We start from the raw sequence: 12,714 nt of genomic DNA on the forward strand, positions 1-12,714 counted from the left end.
AATATCAGATTACTCAATTAACTGGTCAAAATCTACAGTCCTTCCGATTAATTGCTCCTTCCATAATTCCTCTTCTACTCCACTGCAATCGGGAAATATAAAATATTTAGGTATTAATGTTTCTCCCAAGCTTGCAGATCTAACTAAATTAAACCATATCCCACTTTTAAAGAAAGTAGAAGGTGATCTGGCTAGGTGGAAATGTCTACCCATATCACTCATGGGAAGGGTTGCCGCTATAAAAATGATGGTATTACCAAAAATAAATTATTTATTCTCAATGATCCCAACTAAACCGCCGCAAGATTGGTTCAGATCTCTAGATTCATATATGTCCAAATTCCTTTGGAAAAATAAGCCCCCACGTATAAGCTTAAAAACACTACAAAAGACCAAGGATAAAGGAGGATTAGAACTACCTAACTTTCAGCACTACTTCTTAGCCAACAGGCTTCAGTTTATCTCAGGATGGCAAAAACATACCCTCTTAGATGAACCTTGGCTAGATGTAGAACAAGCACTTTGCAATAATCTAGAGATTTCAAATCTACCATTTATTAGCTCAAACATCCAACGACATGAATGCTTCAAAAGCATCAACATCAACTCTTCTCTGACAGCATGGTGGGAGTTTCTGAAGTTGACAGAGTCTTCATTAATCCCATGCAAACGTACACCTATCTGGAACAACCCTGACATATTACAAAACAATAATATGATAAACTTTTCAGATTGGAGTGGTAAAGGAATCAAATATTTAGAACATATACTAGAAGGAACAGAATTTATTTCATTTGACAGACTAGTTACACAATATGGGATCAGCAAGAAAAGATTTTTAGAATATCAGCAAATTAAATCCATAGTAAAAAAGAGATTTAAACCAGGTCAAGATGAACTACAAACACCACCAAGTGTGGTTCAATTTCTGACTCTTAAAACCCCCAAATTACTGTCCAAAATATACAGAATGCTTTCTAAAATAGATGAATCAATATCACTTCCTATTGCAAAATGGGAAGCGGATTTATCAGTTAACTTAGACCAAAACTTCTGGTCTCAGATTTGCTTAAAAACCTTTGATCTAATTAGAAATCCCAGTCTTCAATTAATTCAATACAAAATACTACATAGAGTGCACTATACAGGTCATCGGATGTTCAAGATGGGCTTTACATCTACTAACAACTGCTCACACTGCCAAACCAATTCACCGGACAATTATATCCACGCTCTTTGGTTCTGTCCACCAGTTCAGAAGTTTTGGCGCGAGATATGTGAAGACTTATCAAAGTGTCTGAAATGTAACATTCCAACTTCGCCTTTAGTGTGTTTGTTGGGCAGCTTAGATAATGTCACTACGGAAAAGAATATAGCCCATATGGTTTTCACTGCACTATGCATAGCCAAGAAAACAGTCCTCATGAACTGGAAAAATAAAAATAATCTTAATTTCTATATTGGTTAAAATTATCTATTAGATCACATTAGTCTTGATACAGCCTCTGCCACCACATCAGATCAATTGCTCTGGGCTCCTTTGATCAGCTCTATCACCTAGTGGGGGTGGGGGGTCATAGTTTGGTCCCACCTTCACTGTTGTGATAGGTGTGGGGGTAGGGACAGGCTTAGGGCATCGGGGGGTTCCCCAGGAGCATCTTCCTTGGGGGGCTCAACCCGGGGTAGCGGTCATGGCCAATTAAGGGCTCTGTTGGCTCTTGGGTGACGGTTTCCTCGTGGCTGCGTGCAGCGGGGCTAGGGGAGGGTCTGTGCTGACGGACGTGGGTTACTGACCTGGTAGCCTGGCTGCCCCTGGGTGGGTCCGGGATGGGCGTTCCGTCTCTGGGCTGGGGCCCTGGCCGGGCCTCAGGGGCCTGGGTCCTGGTTGGTGTATTGCCGGGGTTGTGGGTGGGCGGGTGGGTGTATGGGGGCCCGGCCCTGGCGCAGGGTGCCGCCGGTGCATCGAGCCACCTCGGGGGCTCTTCAACTGGTGGGGGAGGTTATCACATCTTGCAGGAGCTTTCCTCTCTTCGGGAACTCTCTCTCCAGGAGGGGGAGATACAGGAGAGGTGGAGGAAGCTCTCAGCCTGGGCGTCTATTGTCTTGTGTAGTCTGGAAGATGAGTGGATGATGGGGTGGGTGTAGTTTTCTCTGTGGTGGGGTCGGGTGGACTGTCCCGGGCTCTGTGGGGCTGGGCGGCGCTGCTGCACTGGGCCCCGGTCCGGATGGGCCTGGGCCCCCCTTTCCCTGGCGGGTTGCAGAGTATGGGGTGCCTACTGGGGTCAGCGGGGGAGCTGGCCCCAGGGAGGGGTCACTTGCCCCTCCCTTCCTTCCCTCCCCATCTCCAGCTGCCTCCCTCTTCTCGCTCCACCACAGTCACCCACACATGCAGGGCCTTGGGGTAGGGGTGTGTCACCAGGGTGCAGGGGAGGCATCCCCCCCTCTGTCCCCTTCTGGCTGCCTCTGCCTCAATTTTATCCCACAACTTAGACATTCACATTACTCACACTCTCATTACACATACATATAGGATCTTGGGGTGGGCACGCCACACAGAATCCAAATTACCATCAGGGTGTACACCTCACCCCTGGCGTCGTTGCCCACCTCTCAATTTTAAATACACGTAGACATTGAGGGCTAGCAGGAGGGGCTATGCGCCTACCTGCTGCTCTGGCAGGTAGCTCCATGCCCTCCTGGGTTTTAAATGCACCTTAGAACACACATACATCAACACTACATATGAGCGGGTGGAGGGAGGTTTGGAGTCTTCACACACCCCCGTTCTCTGCGGCCTGCTGGAGCGGGGGGACTAGGAGGAGGAGTTGGCCGTCCGACTGGGGTCTGGAATGTGGGGCCTCCCTGCTGCTGCGGAGTCGGGGCGGTCTGCTTCTCCCCACCGCAGGGAAAAGGGTAACACCACCTGGGTCTGGGTGCAGTTTCCCCCTCCAGGGGCAAGGGTACCCGGACCCGGTTCTTAGAGTACGCTTGGGGAGAGTGATTGTGTGTACAGCGTCTCTTTATGTCTGTCTCCGCGTTGGTTGAGTGTGGAATAATTGCCTATGAGAGCATGAGGGTGGGAATGGATGTTTGTATCTGTGTGTGCCTGTATGTCTGTGTCTATATGTCAGGTTGGGTATCAGACGCCACCTCTCTGGGGACATCTCAGGCCCTCCAAGGTTTGGAGGCCTATCTCCCCCACCACTTCCCCTGCCGGTGGTGGACGCCCTCAGACATCGGTGCGTTGGTGGTTCTCTGTGTCCGGGGGTGGGCGCCCAGGTACACACCGGCTCACTCCTTGGCGGCTGCTCATCGGGGCCTGGAGCCTGGGGCTTGCTCGGGCCACTTCGGAGGCGGTGTGCCCTCGGCCTCTCGGCCCGGGGCTCGGTCACTCAGGCACAGCTGGCTGCCGGCGGAGCTCACGGGCACGTCACTGCAACCCCCCCGGCTTCTGCTCCGCGGCTGCTGAGTGACCCCTCATCTGGGACTCTCCTCAGCTCTTTCTGGGATAGTGACGCGGCTGCCCCTCTGTTGGTCTTCCTTGGCCTCTTGTGTTCTGGGGGCCTCTGGATGTCTGGAGTTTTGATCTCCTCCATACCTGCTTCATGCCCTGGAGGACGGGGCAGTGGCCCCCCACACCCTCTAGCAGATCATTACATGAAGGAACCTTTTAAAAACAAGCGCGTTCATGCTCACAGGTGTACACACAGGTGATCACACACAAACTACACCCTTTTTGGCTCTTACCTCAAAGAAAACTGTGCGCTGTCGATCTTACGTGCTGCACAATAATGTCTAACATTTAGTATTTACTGTCATATTCCCATAGATCATTGTGATGTTGTTTATTACTCTCGTTTTCTTCTGCTTGCTTTCTCTTTCTTTCTCAACAGGTGAACCAGATGATCGATATGTATTTTTTTTGTCTGCTTATTTTGTTGGTTTTTGGTTTTTTGCCCTTTTTCCCCCGTCCCTCTTCCCCGCTGTTTTTCTTTCCCTCTTTCTTTCTCCCCTTTCTTTCCCCCAGTTAAGTCTGTCCCGTATTCAGCAAGTGAAAATAAAATAAACAATAAAAGGTGAATCAAATGGACCATTACGGCAAGGCTGGGATGGTCAGTTTGGTAAAGTAAATCCGTTGGGCATCTTTCTTCGCCTTTAGACAATAATTCTGATGGCAAAAGAACCAAACGGGACAGGTTAAAAAAAAAAAAAAAAAAAAAAAAATTTCATTTAAAAAAAAAAAAAGGAAAAAAAAAAAAAAAAACAAACAAAAACAAAAAACAAAATGTTTCTTCATACAGCAGCAGAGGTAAGGATGAAACAGGAAGACAGAACTGTGTCACATGACCACAGATGTTTCTGCAAGAGCTGCTGCCCACATTCTGCAAGAATACAACGGGCGTTTATCAATATGCGTACTTGTGCGTACTTGCGTTCTCGTGTACTCGTGATACGTCATCAGTCGGAGACCAAGTACTGTTCCAATTCGAAGTACGCATCACGCCGAGAACGCAAAAAAGTCCCGGATGTGTTCTCGATCCGCCCATTTTATCGAGCATGCATCGGTGTAGACTTGGGACAGCTATATATCCCAGAATGCATTTCGTCCAAAACTCAACAGCGGACTCCCAGCACATCGTCCGTCCCCCCCCCCCGCTCGCGGACTTCTCACTACTCAGGTTAAAGAAACCCCAGCAGCTGTCTATAGTATTGAGTGTCCACTAGAATAGAAATAAAAGCGTTCTCACATCTCACCTGCTTGTTTTTATTAAGGTATGTACATGTACACTATTTTTATTATTAGAGGTTTCACTACTGAGGTTAAAAATGATATATAAGTCACTTAGATCACTTCTAAATGTTAATGTTTGGTTTATTTCAGTGTTTTATTTGTTCCTGAGTAAACCGGTTTGGCTGTGATTAAAGTTAAGCTTCATAACATGTTACTCACAGTTAAATTAGGAGGGGACGGCAGTAAAAACTCCGGACCTGTGACATCATCACGTACGCTGGTGTTCCGACTGTACAAATCACGAGTCCGTGCTCGCGTACTTGAAAATTGAGAAACGGCCCACGAGTCCGTGCTCGCGTTCTCGGCGGGTACGTACTCCCGTGCGTTCTCGGCGAGTACGTACTCACCGAGCACGCGAGTACGTACTGGCGTACTTGGGCATTGATAAACGGCCAACGAATCTAACCCCACTAACTGCATGGAGGAAGCCAGAGAAAACCCAACCCAATAAATAAGGATGTGACTTATTGTCTCTTCACTGAGGACAGACTGACGAGAAACCTTTTTCTCAAATACAGTAAGTACAGGAGATTTTAAACAGGTGAAATGTTTAATTTAACGCTTGCAGAGGAACAGAAATCATCAATGAAAATGCTAACTACCTCTATATATGAGCGTCCCACCACGTCTTGAGTCTTAAAAATCTACAAAAAAAGCTAAAAGTAACAGAAAACTAATGTCAATGAATTAAATGACCAAAAGAAAATGAGACAAATAAATGATATAAACATCAACATTAAAAAATTATATCTAAATGAACTTTCAAGTTATTCTTATTAAAAGAATTGAAAAAGCAGCATGGTGGTGCAGTGGTTAGCACATTTTTAAAAAATCTCAAATTTATCACAGTGTAGTCTGACAGCTGGAGGTTCGACTGATCTCACAGGATTACACGCAACAAACTAGAACACAGGGTAAAGCTGTACTCTGCGGAAACACAAATCTAAAATAAATATTTTATTTCCTTTTATTTTATCACTCACTGGCCTTTCCATGCTGCTGTTTATTTTTAAAATGATGGATGCACATTTGAAATTTTTATAAGACACCTTTAAACATGAAAGGTTACTGTCCAGAACCAGAGCACAAACAAACAACCTGAAATGAAATAAAATCGAAAAGAAATTAATTTCATTGATTAAGCAGGTCTTCTCGGTGTGTGTTCTGTTCTGTGATGTAGTAGCTGCAATGACAGCAATGCAAAAGAGATATAAGAGCAGAAACCAAACGTTTGCACTTCATTCAGTTAGGAAACAGTTTAACAACTTCTACATAGAAAATGTATTCCTCAGTAGTGTTGGGCAAGTTACTTTGAAAAAGTAATAAGCTATAGTTACTTCTACAAAAAAGTAAGTTATTAACTAAGTTACAATATTATAAAAGTAACTAAATACAAAGAAACGTAACTATTGTGTTACTTTAGAAAAAAAAAGTTTAACCCTCTGAGGTCCAGGGTTGATTTGACCTCTACATTTCACCTTTCAAGAACTATTTATCATGTCTTGTTTGGTATCATTCTTTTCAGCACAACCTCACATCTGAATTTACAGTTATGTTTTCATTAATACAATTGATTTAAAAAAAAAACATGTAAATGACCAAAACAAACAACCCCCCCCCCCAAATCATATATATATTTTTTAGTGTAACAACAAACATTTAACAAATCATTTTCATAACATGAAATGCAAATAGATATTGTACATTTTAAAAACCTATGCAGCAGTTTTGCAAATAAAAAAAGTTATATGCAACTATCTACCTAAAAATGCAGCAAAGGCCTTTTTTAATAACCATTTGAAACTATTTACAGAACACTCTGCATCAAATAAGATGCCACACAAATTATTTGTGCCACCACGTTATCTTAAATTGGTCATGTAATTGGTTTACCATGACTACTTTATTCTTCCTCAGCCAACCAGTGGGACTTGTGTGACTGTTTCGCCCCACTAGCTCCCAGCAAGATGAACACAGCTTCAACCATCCGTGTGTTGAGAAACTGTAACTTGCCCGCACCGCATTTTCTTCTTCGTAACAGTAACAGTAACAGCAACAGCATTATAACGATAGAAATAGTAATTAGTTAGATTACTAATTACTGAAAAAAGCAATGGTGTTATCCCCATCACTGTTGCTTGGGTACAGAATTGATAATGCCCTTAAAACATTTTGTAAATAGAATAATTTGTAAAAATGTGCCACTTCCACCTGCTTTTAAACTGACACTCTAACCATAACCCCCTCACTATCATGCTGTGTTTACCATTAGTTCCCATGCTGACTTATGTTTAACTTTGCACTCTACACAGCTTGCTAAACTGTTAATTTTGTTAAAAGAGTACACCTCTATATGTGTATTTTCATGTGACGCAACAAATGAGCACGATATCTAAATGCATTCCCACAAGTTTTACAATGATATGGTTTCTCACCTGTGTGTATTCTTATGTGCTCTTTTAAATGACTGTTACGCTTGAACATTTTCCCACATGTTTTACAATGATATGGTTTCTCACCTGTGTGACGTTTTGTGTGTATCAAAAACAAATTTCTAAGTGGAAATGTTTTCCCACATGTTTTACAATAATAAGGTTTCTCACTTGTGTGAATTTTTTTGTGCCTCAATAAGCCATTACTACGTGCAAACATTTTCCCACATATTTCACAGTGATGTCGCTTCTCACCTGTGTGCGTGATCATGTGGACAGTCAAACCGTTTGTCTGTCTAAAACTTTTCCCACACACTTTGCAAGAATATGGTTTCTCACCTGTGTGGATTCTCATGTGCTTCACTACAGAACCACTACGTACAAACATTTTCCCACATGTTTTACAGGAAAACGGCTTCTCCCCTGTATGGATTCTATAATGTCTTTCCATTTCATAATTATATTTGTAGGCTTTTCCACAAACATCACATTTTAAAGACTTTTTACTTTTGTCAGACTTGCACTCACTGTCTGGCGTAGGTTGGTGTTCTACATTATTGTGACCCTTTCTGTTATTTCTTGGTGATTCTGAATCTTTCTTCCTTCCTCCCTGATATTGTCTCACTGCTACAGCAGAGCTGACACAGTTGAGTTGCTCTCTTTTTGGTTCTGGTTCACTGTAGTCTCTTTCCTCAGCAGCAGTCACCATAAAGGTATGAATCTCCTCCTTCAGTACCAGCTGCTCTTCTTCCTGACTGCTACAGAGTTGCTCCTGTTCCTCTTTAATCTGTGGAGCTTCTGGTTCCTCTTGGTCCAGATTGGAGCTCCTCTCCTGGTTCCAGAGCTGCTGGTCAGCGATAACTTCCTCCTCCTTACAGAAATGCTGCTGTGGGACATCTGGAGGGGAAAAAGGAGACAATTAAAAGAAAGGTGATGTGAAAATAGAAATAAAAAAATCATACTGAGCAAATATACTGCACAAAAAATAAAGGAAGACTTTGAACACGTATCAGATCACAATGGAAAATTAAATTAAGCTTGATATCTATAGTGCTATGGATTGGATATGTGTTGGGAATGAAAGGATGCCATGTGGCTGAATTCAAGGACTCCCTAAAAATTTTACTGCAACTCAAAATGGTACTCAGCAGTTTAATTGGCCCTATGTGCTTGTAGGGCAGGGGTGTCCAACTCCAGTGCTTGAGAGCTACTGTCCTGCAGCTTTTAGATGCAGCCTTGTTCCGACACAACTGAATCTAATGAATGACTTGTTACCAGGCCTTTGCCAAACTTGATGGCATGCTGAAGAGGTATTCCAACCATTTGATTAAGCTGTGCTGGGGTAGGGATGCATCTAAAAGCTGCAGGATAGTAGCCCTCGAGGACTGGAGTTGGACACCCCTGTTGTAGGGCATGAAATGACAGATGTGTCCTGGGGGATCCCCCTCTAGATCTTGATCTGCCCATCACTGAGCTCCTGGACAGTCTGAGTTGTAACCTCGTAGTATCAGATGGAATGAAACATAACATCCCAGATATGAATGGAAATTGAGAAGAATTTAGTGATTCCAAATGATTATTGGTAACGCTTAATGTTCCAATTTTGTATCAATTCTGTCTTCCATCCTTATTGCCTCTGCTTTGAGAGTCACCGCTATCATTAAGCAGCATATCAAAGACATTACATTCATACAAATTAATTTGTGCATGTTAGAGGCATTTCTCCTCTGTTGCGATCAGTGCTGGGGTGGTAAATGACAAAAAACCCCAAAACAAAACAAAACGTTGCTACACATATTACATAGAGCACTTAAAATTAATGTGAATTAGTACAGTACTGCAGTATTTACTCCTAGAAGAAAGTAACTCATTGTACTAGTCGTTACAAAACTTTAATGTTAATGTGGTCAGCTCTCAACTGCAGCGTCACTCTGGGCTCTTGGCTAGCTTAGCGTTAGCATGCTGACTGCACAGGTGCTTGCAGAGCCATAGTTGTGTTAGCAGCCATTTTGTCCTGGATGCAGTTTCTACTTTACCATCATGTTCTCATCCTTTGGTGCAATAAAAATAAATGTAATGTCCACATCCATGTTGCAGAGTGCGCCGCTATTTCACTCCTCTCACACGCAAACTAAAATCAGCTGATTGTAGTGCACGAACAGTGGGATCAATAACCAGACAGCCTAACAATTGAATTACTTGAATTGGATTACCGGGAACCGGTTCTTGAGGATAGCCAGTGCCCAGCAGTCCAGGTCCTTGGATTCCCGTCCCTAACCCACTCTGCTACTTAACTGACCAGATCAATATGCCAGTAGTTTGACTGACCTGATGCTATACTCTGGTTAAAAAGTGTTCCTTTAATTTTTCGAGCAGTGCATACTGTTAAAACAAGGCTTAAAAGTAGGAATGTCAGTCAGAAAAACACAGAAAGTTTACACCTCGTCAGTGCTGATGATGACTGATGTCAACAGTTGAAAATACGAGAGAAATGCAGAAATGTTGGCTGAATCCTCACAGTTAACAGATAAATAAACTCTCATTAAAAATCAACTACAAGGAAAAAAGGCCACAAATGAATACAGAGAGAATACAGACCCTATTCCACAAGTTAGCCCAAGAACAGAGAAAGTCCAGCAACAAGGAGAGAGGAGGGTTTAACTACAAGCTGCAGTTGAAAAGCTGTAGATAATAAATATACTGTAGTGAGCTGAGGAATCACTAAACCAAGAACTCACACAGAGGAACTCAAGCTTCAGAGCACAAGTGGACGCTCTTTTATGTAGCATTTACATACCTTCTAACTATCTAAATCAGTGGTGCCCAAATTTTTTTTGCTCCCCCCCCCCCCTTTTTTTTTTTTACAAAAAAAATGTTCGCGCCCCCCACCCCCCACGCGTGCACGCACGCACACGCACAAACTCAGCCTCCAACCACACACACCCATATTTTGCTCCATTGCGGTTTATTTCACACCTCAAACATTTAGTAAACAATTAAGCAAATACAAGTAACAGACACAATTGAAAGGTACAAATGTGTTGTGCATGAAACGAATTCAAACGTGGTGCAGATGTGTGTCACAAGTTGATCTGGCTGTAGGCTGTGGCACTTGGCCAGAGGTGGCGCTGCTTGATTCGAGTCCATGTTAGTGCACACAAAGTAAACTGCACGCTTTAGTTGTGAAGCAAAAACGCTGAAATCGGAGTAATGAAATGCAGGAGGGGGACGATAACGACGACTAGAGTCTCCCGATCGTTTACTCTTGCTGTCCTGTGAACAACATTGGCGTGGTGTTAATTGTTTGCTGTTTTCGCGATCGCGTCGCGCTTAGAATATCACCAGGTAAACTCCCGACATTTTTAAACATTTTGCTGTTCAACAGCATCAAGACCAGTGTTGGGTAAGTTACTTTAAAAAAGTAATTAATTACTAATTACTTAGTCAATATTGTATTTACAATACTTATCTAATTACTGTGTCAGAAAAGTAACTTAATTACTAAATAAGTAATTAAACTAAATACTTCTTAAAATCCCTATAAACCTTGAGTGGGCAAACAATAGAAATTAAACTCTTTAAATAATAAATACATTTTTTTAAAGACGTAGACTCTACAGTACGCAGCGGTAGCATCTCTTCCACAATGTAGCCTGCAATCATTTTTTAAGCTCGCCTTCAGACGCTTTCTGTACTGCTGAAGTAAAATCAAGTTTTGCCTGCTTAGCAGGAGTTGCCGCGGTGTTATCCATGGATGATGAACAAGGATCACTCAGAAGTGTTCGCCTATGCTCTCGTGTCAGGCGCTTCAGTAGATTACTCGTGCTATTAACTGCAGCTGATAGTTTTTTCTCCCCAGGACATAGCTTACATATTACTGTAATGTTCTTGTCTGCTTGTTTCAGAAAAGTGAAGAGACGGGAATATGTCCATTTCAAAAAACAGCCACTCGCTTCAGCCCAGTCCGACATCTTCCGCTTTAGAATACGACTATGCAGCAAACTGGCGCAAAATGACGTGCAGCTGCACTACAGCGATGTTAAAGCGGCAGAGTTTACTTCTACGTTTAGAAGACAAATTATTGAAATTAAATAATGATATTCAGCGAGTTTAATTATTTTACAATGTAACGCAAGTACATTGTAAGTAACTGTAATTAAAATACCTAAAAATGAACAGTAATTAGTTACTCTACTTTTTCAGTGGAAAAGTTATTTAATTACAGTAACGCATTACACCCAACACTGATCAAGACTGACGGAGTGTGTTTGAGATAATCAGAAGGTCGGTGGTTCGATCCCAGGCTGCCTCCTGGCTGCATGCCAAATATCCTTGGGCAAGATACTAACCCCATGTTTGCCTACTGGTGGTGGTCAAAGGGCCCGGTGGCGCCAGTGTCCGGCAGCCTCGCCTCTGTCAGTGCGCCCCAGGGTGGCTGTGGCTACAATGTAGCTTGCCATCACCAGTGTGTGAATGTAGTGTAAAGCCCTTTGGGGTCCTTAGGGACTAGTAAAGCGCTATACAAATACAGGCCATTTACCATTTACCATTTACCATAACCTCACAAGTGTCACAGATGACACATTTGGCGTTTTTTTTGCTGGTTTGTCGGTAGCAGCTCCTGAAACGCAAGTCTGACACACATCTGTTCGACCAACGCCAGTTAATCTAAACGCCAGTTAATCTGTAACACCGGCAGAGCCACACGATGGTTGTACTGTCGTTGTCGCTAACGAACCGACGCTTGTCCGTCCAAAGTGTGGTTATTTTAAATATAAGAGAAAGAGAGAGTTTTAAGAAATTAATATAGGCACTACAGTGACCATCAAAACGATGAAAAAATAAAGTAAACAGTGTGACACACGAAACAAACGATAGCGTATAACGTGAAACAACAGATGTTTTCACATCGTGATCCGATATATAACGGTCACATCTACCAGCTGTACATTAAACTGCATAATCTTCTGTGAAAAGTGGTACATAAGTACATTTTGCTTACTTACGTCTCCAAAAAGTCCTCACAATCATAAATGTCCCGCAGAGCTGTGATTAGGATCCTCCCTCAGAGGGACACTCACCTGTCCTGTGCAGCTTGATTTGGGGTTTCCAGGTGATATCCAGCAGTCTGCGCTGACGGTCGATCTCTTCCTCGTACTGGACGATCGTTTTTTCAAACTCCAAGAATATTTGTTCAGCAGCAGCAGTTAGTCGCTCGTTGATAAACTCTCTCAGATACTGAACTGAAGGCATCGTTACTGCCACAGCTCACACAACACAACACAACACAACACAACACAACACAACACAACAATCTCTGTGCTCAGACACACACACGTGGAACAGTAATGACGCCTTTGTTTGTTTACTTCCGCCTGTGTCACATGGTGAGGTTCCGGCAGAGCAGAGTGTTGCCTTTAGTTCCTCTTTAACGTCTCGGTTTGTTGCAGTAAATTATTTATTATTATTATTATTATTATTATTATTATT

At 42.9% G+C, this 12,714-nt stretch overlaps 1 protein-coding gene across 3 annotated transcripts; it reads right to left on the reverse strand.

Moving 5' to 3' along the window:
- Positions 1-5,328: 5,328 nt before the first annotated feature.
- On the reverse strand, positions 5,329-12,573 carry LOC106097647 (gastrula zinc finger protein XlCGF8.2DB). 3 transcript variants are annotated; one of them, XM_019363251.2, is made up of 3 exons: positions 12,306-12,564; positions 7,753-8,121; positions 5,329-5,975 (listed from the first exon to the last, which is right to left on the reverse strand). In XM_019363251.2, the coding sequence occupies exons 1-3, from the start codon at positions 12,475-12,477 to the stop codon at positions 5,695-5,697; spliced, it is 822 nt and encodes a 273-aa protein (XP_019218796.1). In that variant the 5' UTR covers positions 12,478-12,564; the 3' UTR covers positions 5,329-5,694. The 3 variants fall into 3 exon arrangements, with proteins under 3 accessions (XP_019218796.1, XP_019218793.1, XP_019218795.1); XM_019363248.2 differs by lacking the exon at positions 5,329-5,975 and having other exon boundaries at positions 6,872-8,121; positions 12,306-12,573; XM_019363250.2 differs by lacking the exon at positions 5,329-5,975 and having other exon boundaries at positions 6,872-8,121; positions 12,231-12,336.
- Between the last annotated feature and the right edge of the window lie 141 nt (positions 12,574-12,714).

This window comes from Oreochromis niloticus, linkage group LG18 (genome assembly GCF_001858045.2).
Source record: "Oreochromis niloticus isolate F11D_XX linkage group LG18, O_niloticus_UMD_NMBU, whole genome shotgun sequence".
In the NCBI taxonomy this organism is placed as follows: domain Eukaryota; kingdom Metazoa; phylum Chordata; class Actinopteri; order Cichliformes; family Cichlidae; genus Oreochromis; species Oreochromis niloticus.

Bases quoted from the DNA above. Each gene is read 5' to 3' on its own strand.
- LOC106097647 (XM_019363248.2), bottom strand. From the start codon at position 12,477: ATGCCTTCAGTTCAGTATCTGAGAGAGTTTATCAACGAGCGACTAACT. The intron at 8,122-12,305 runs GTGAGTGTCCCT...TTTCCCCTCCAG, and splicing joins AATCAAGCTGCACAGGACAG to ATGTCCCACAGCAGCATTTC.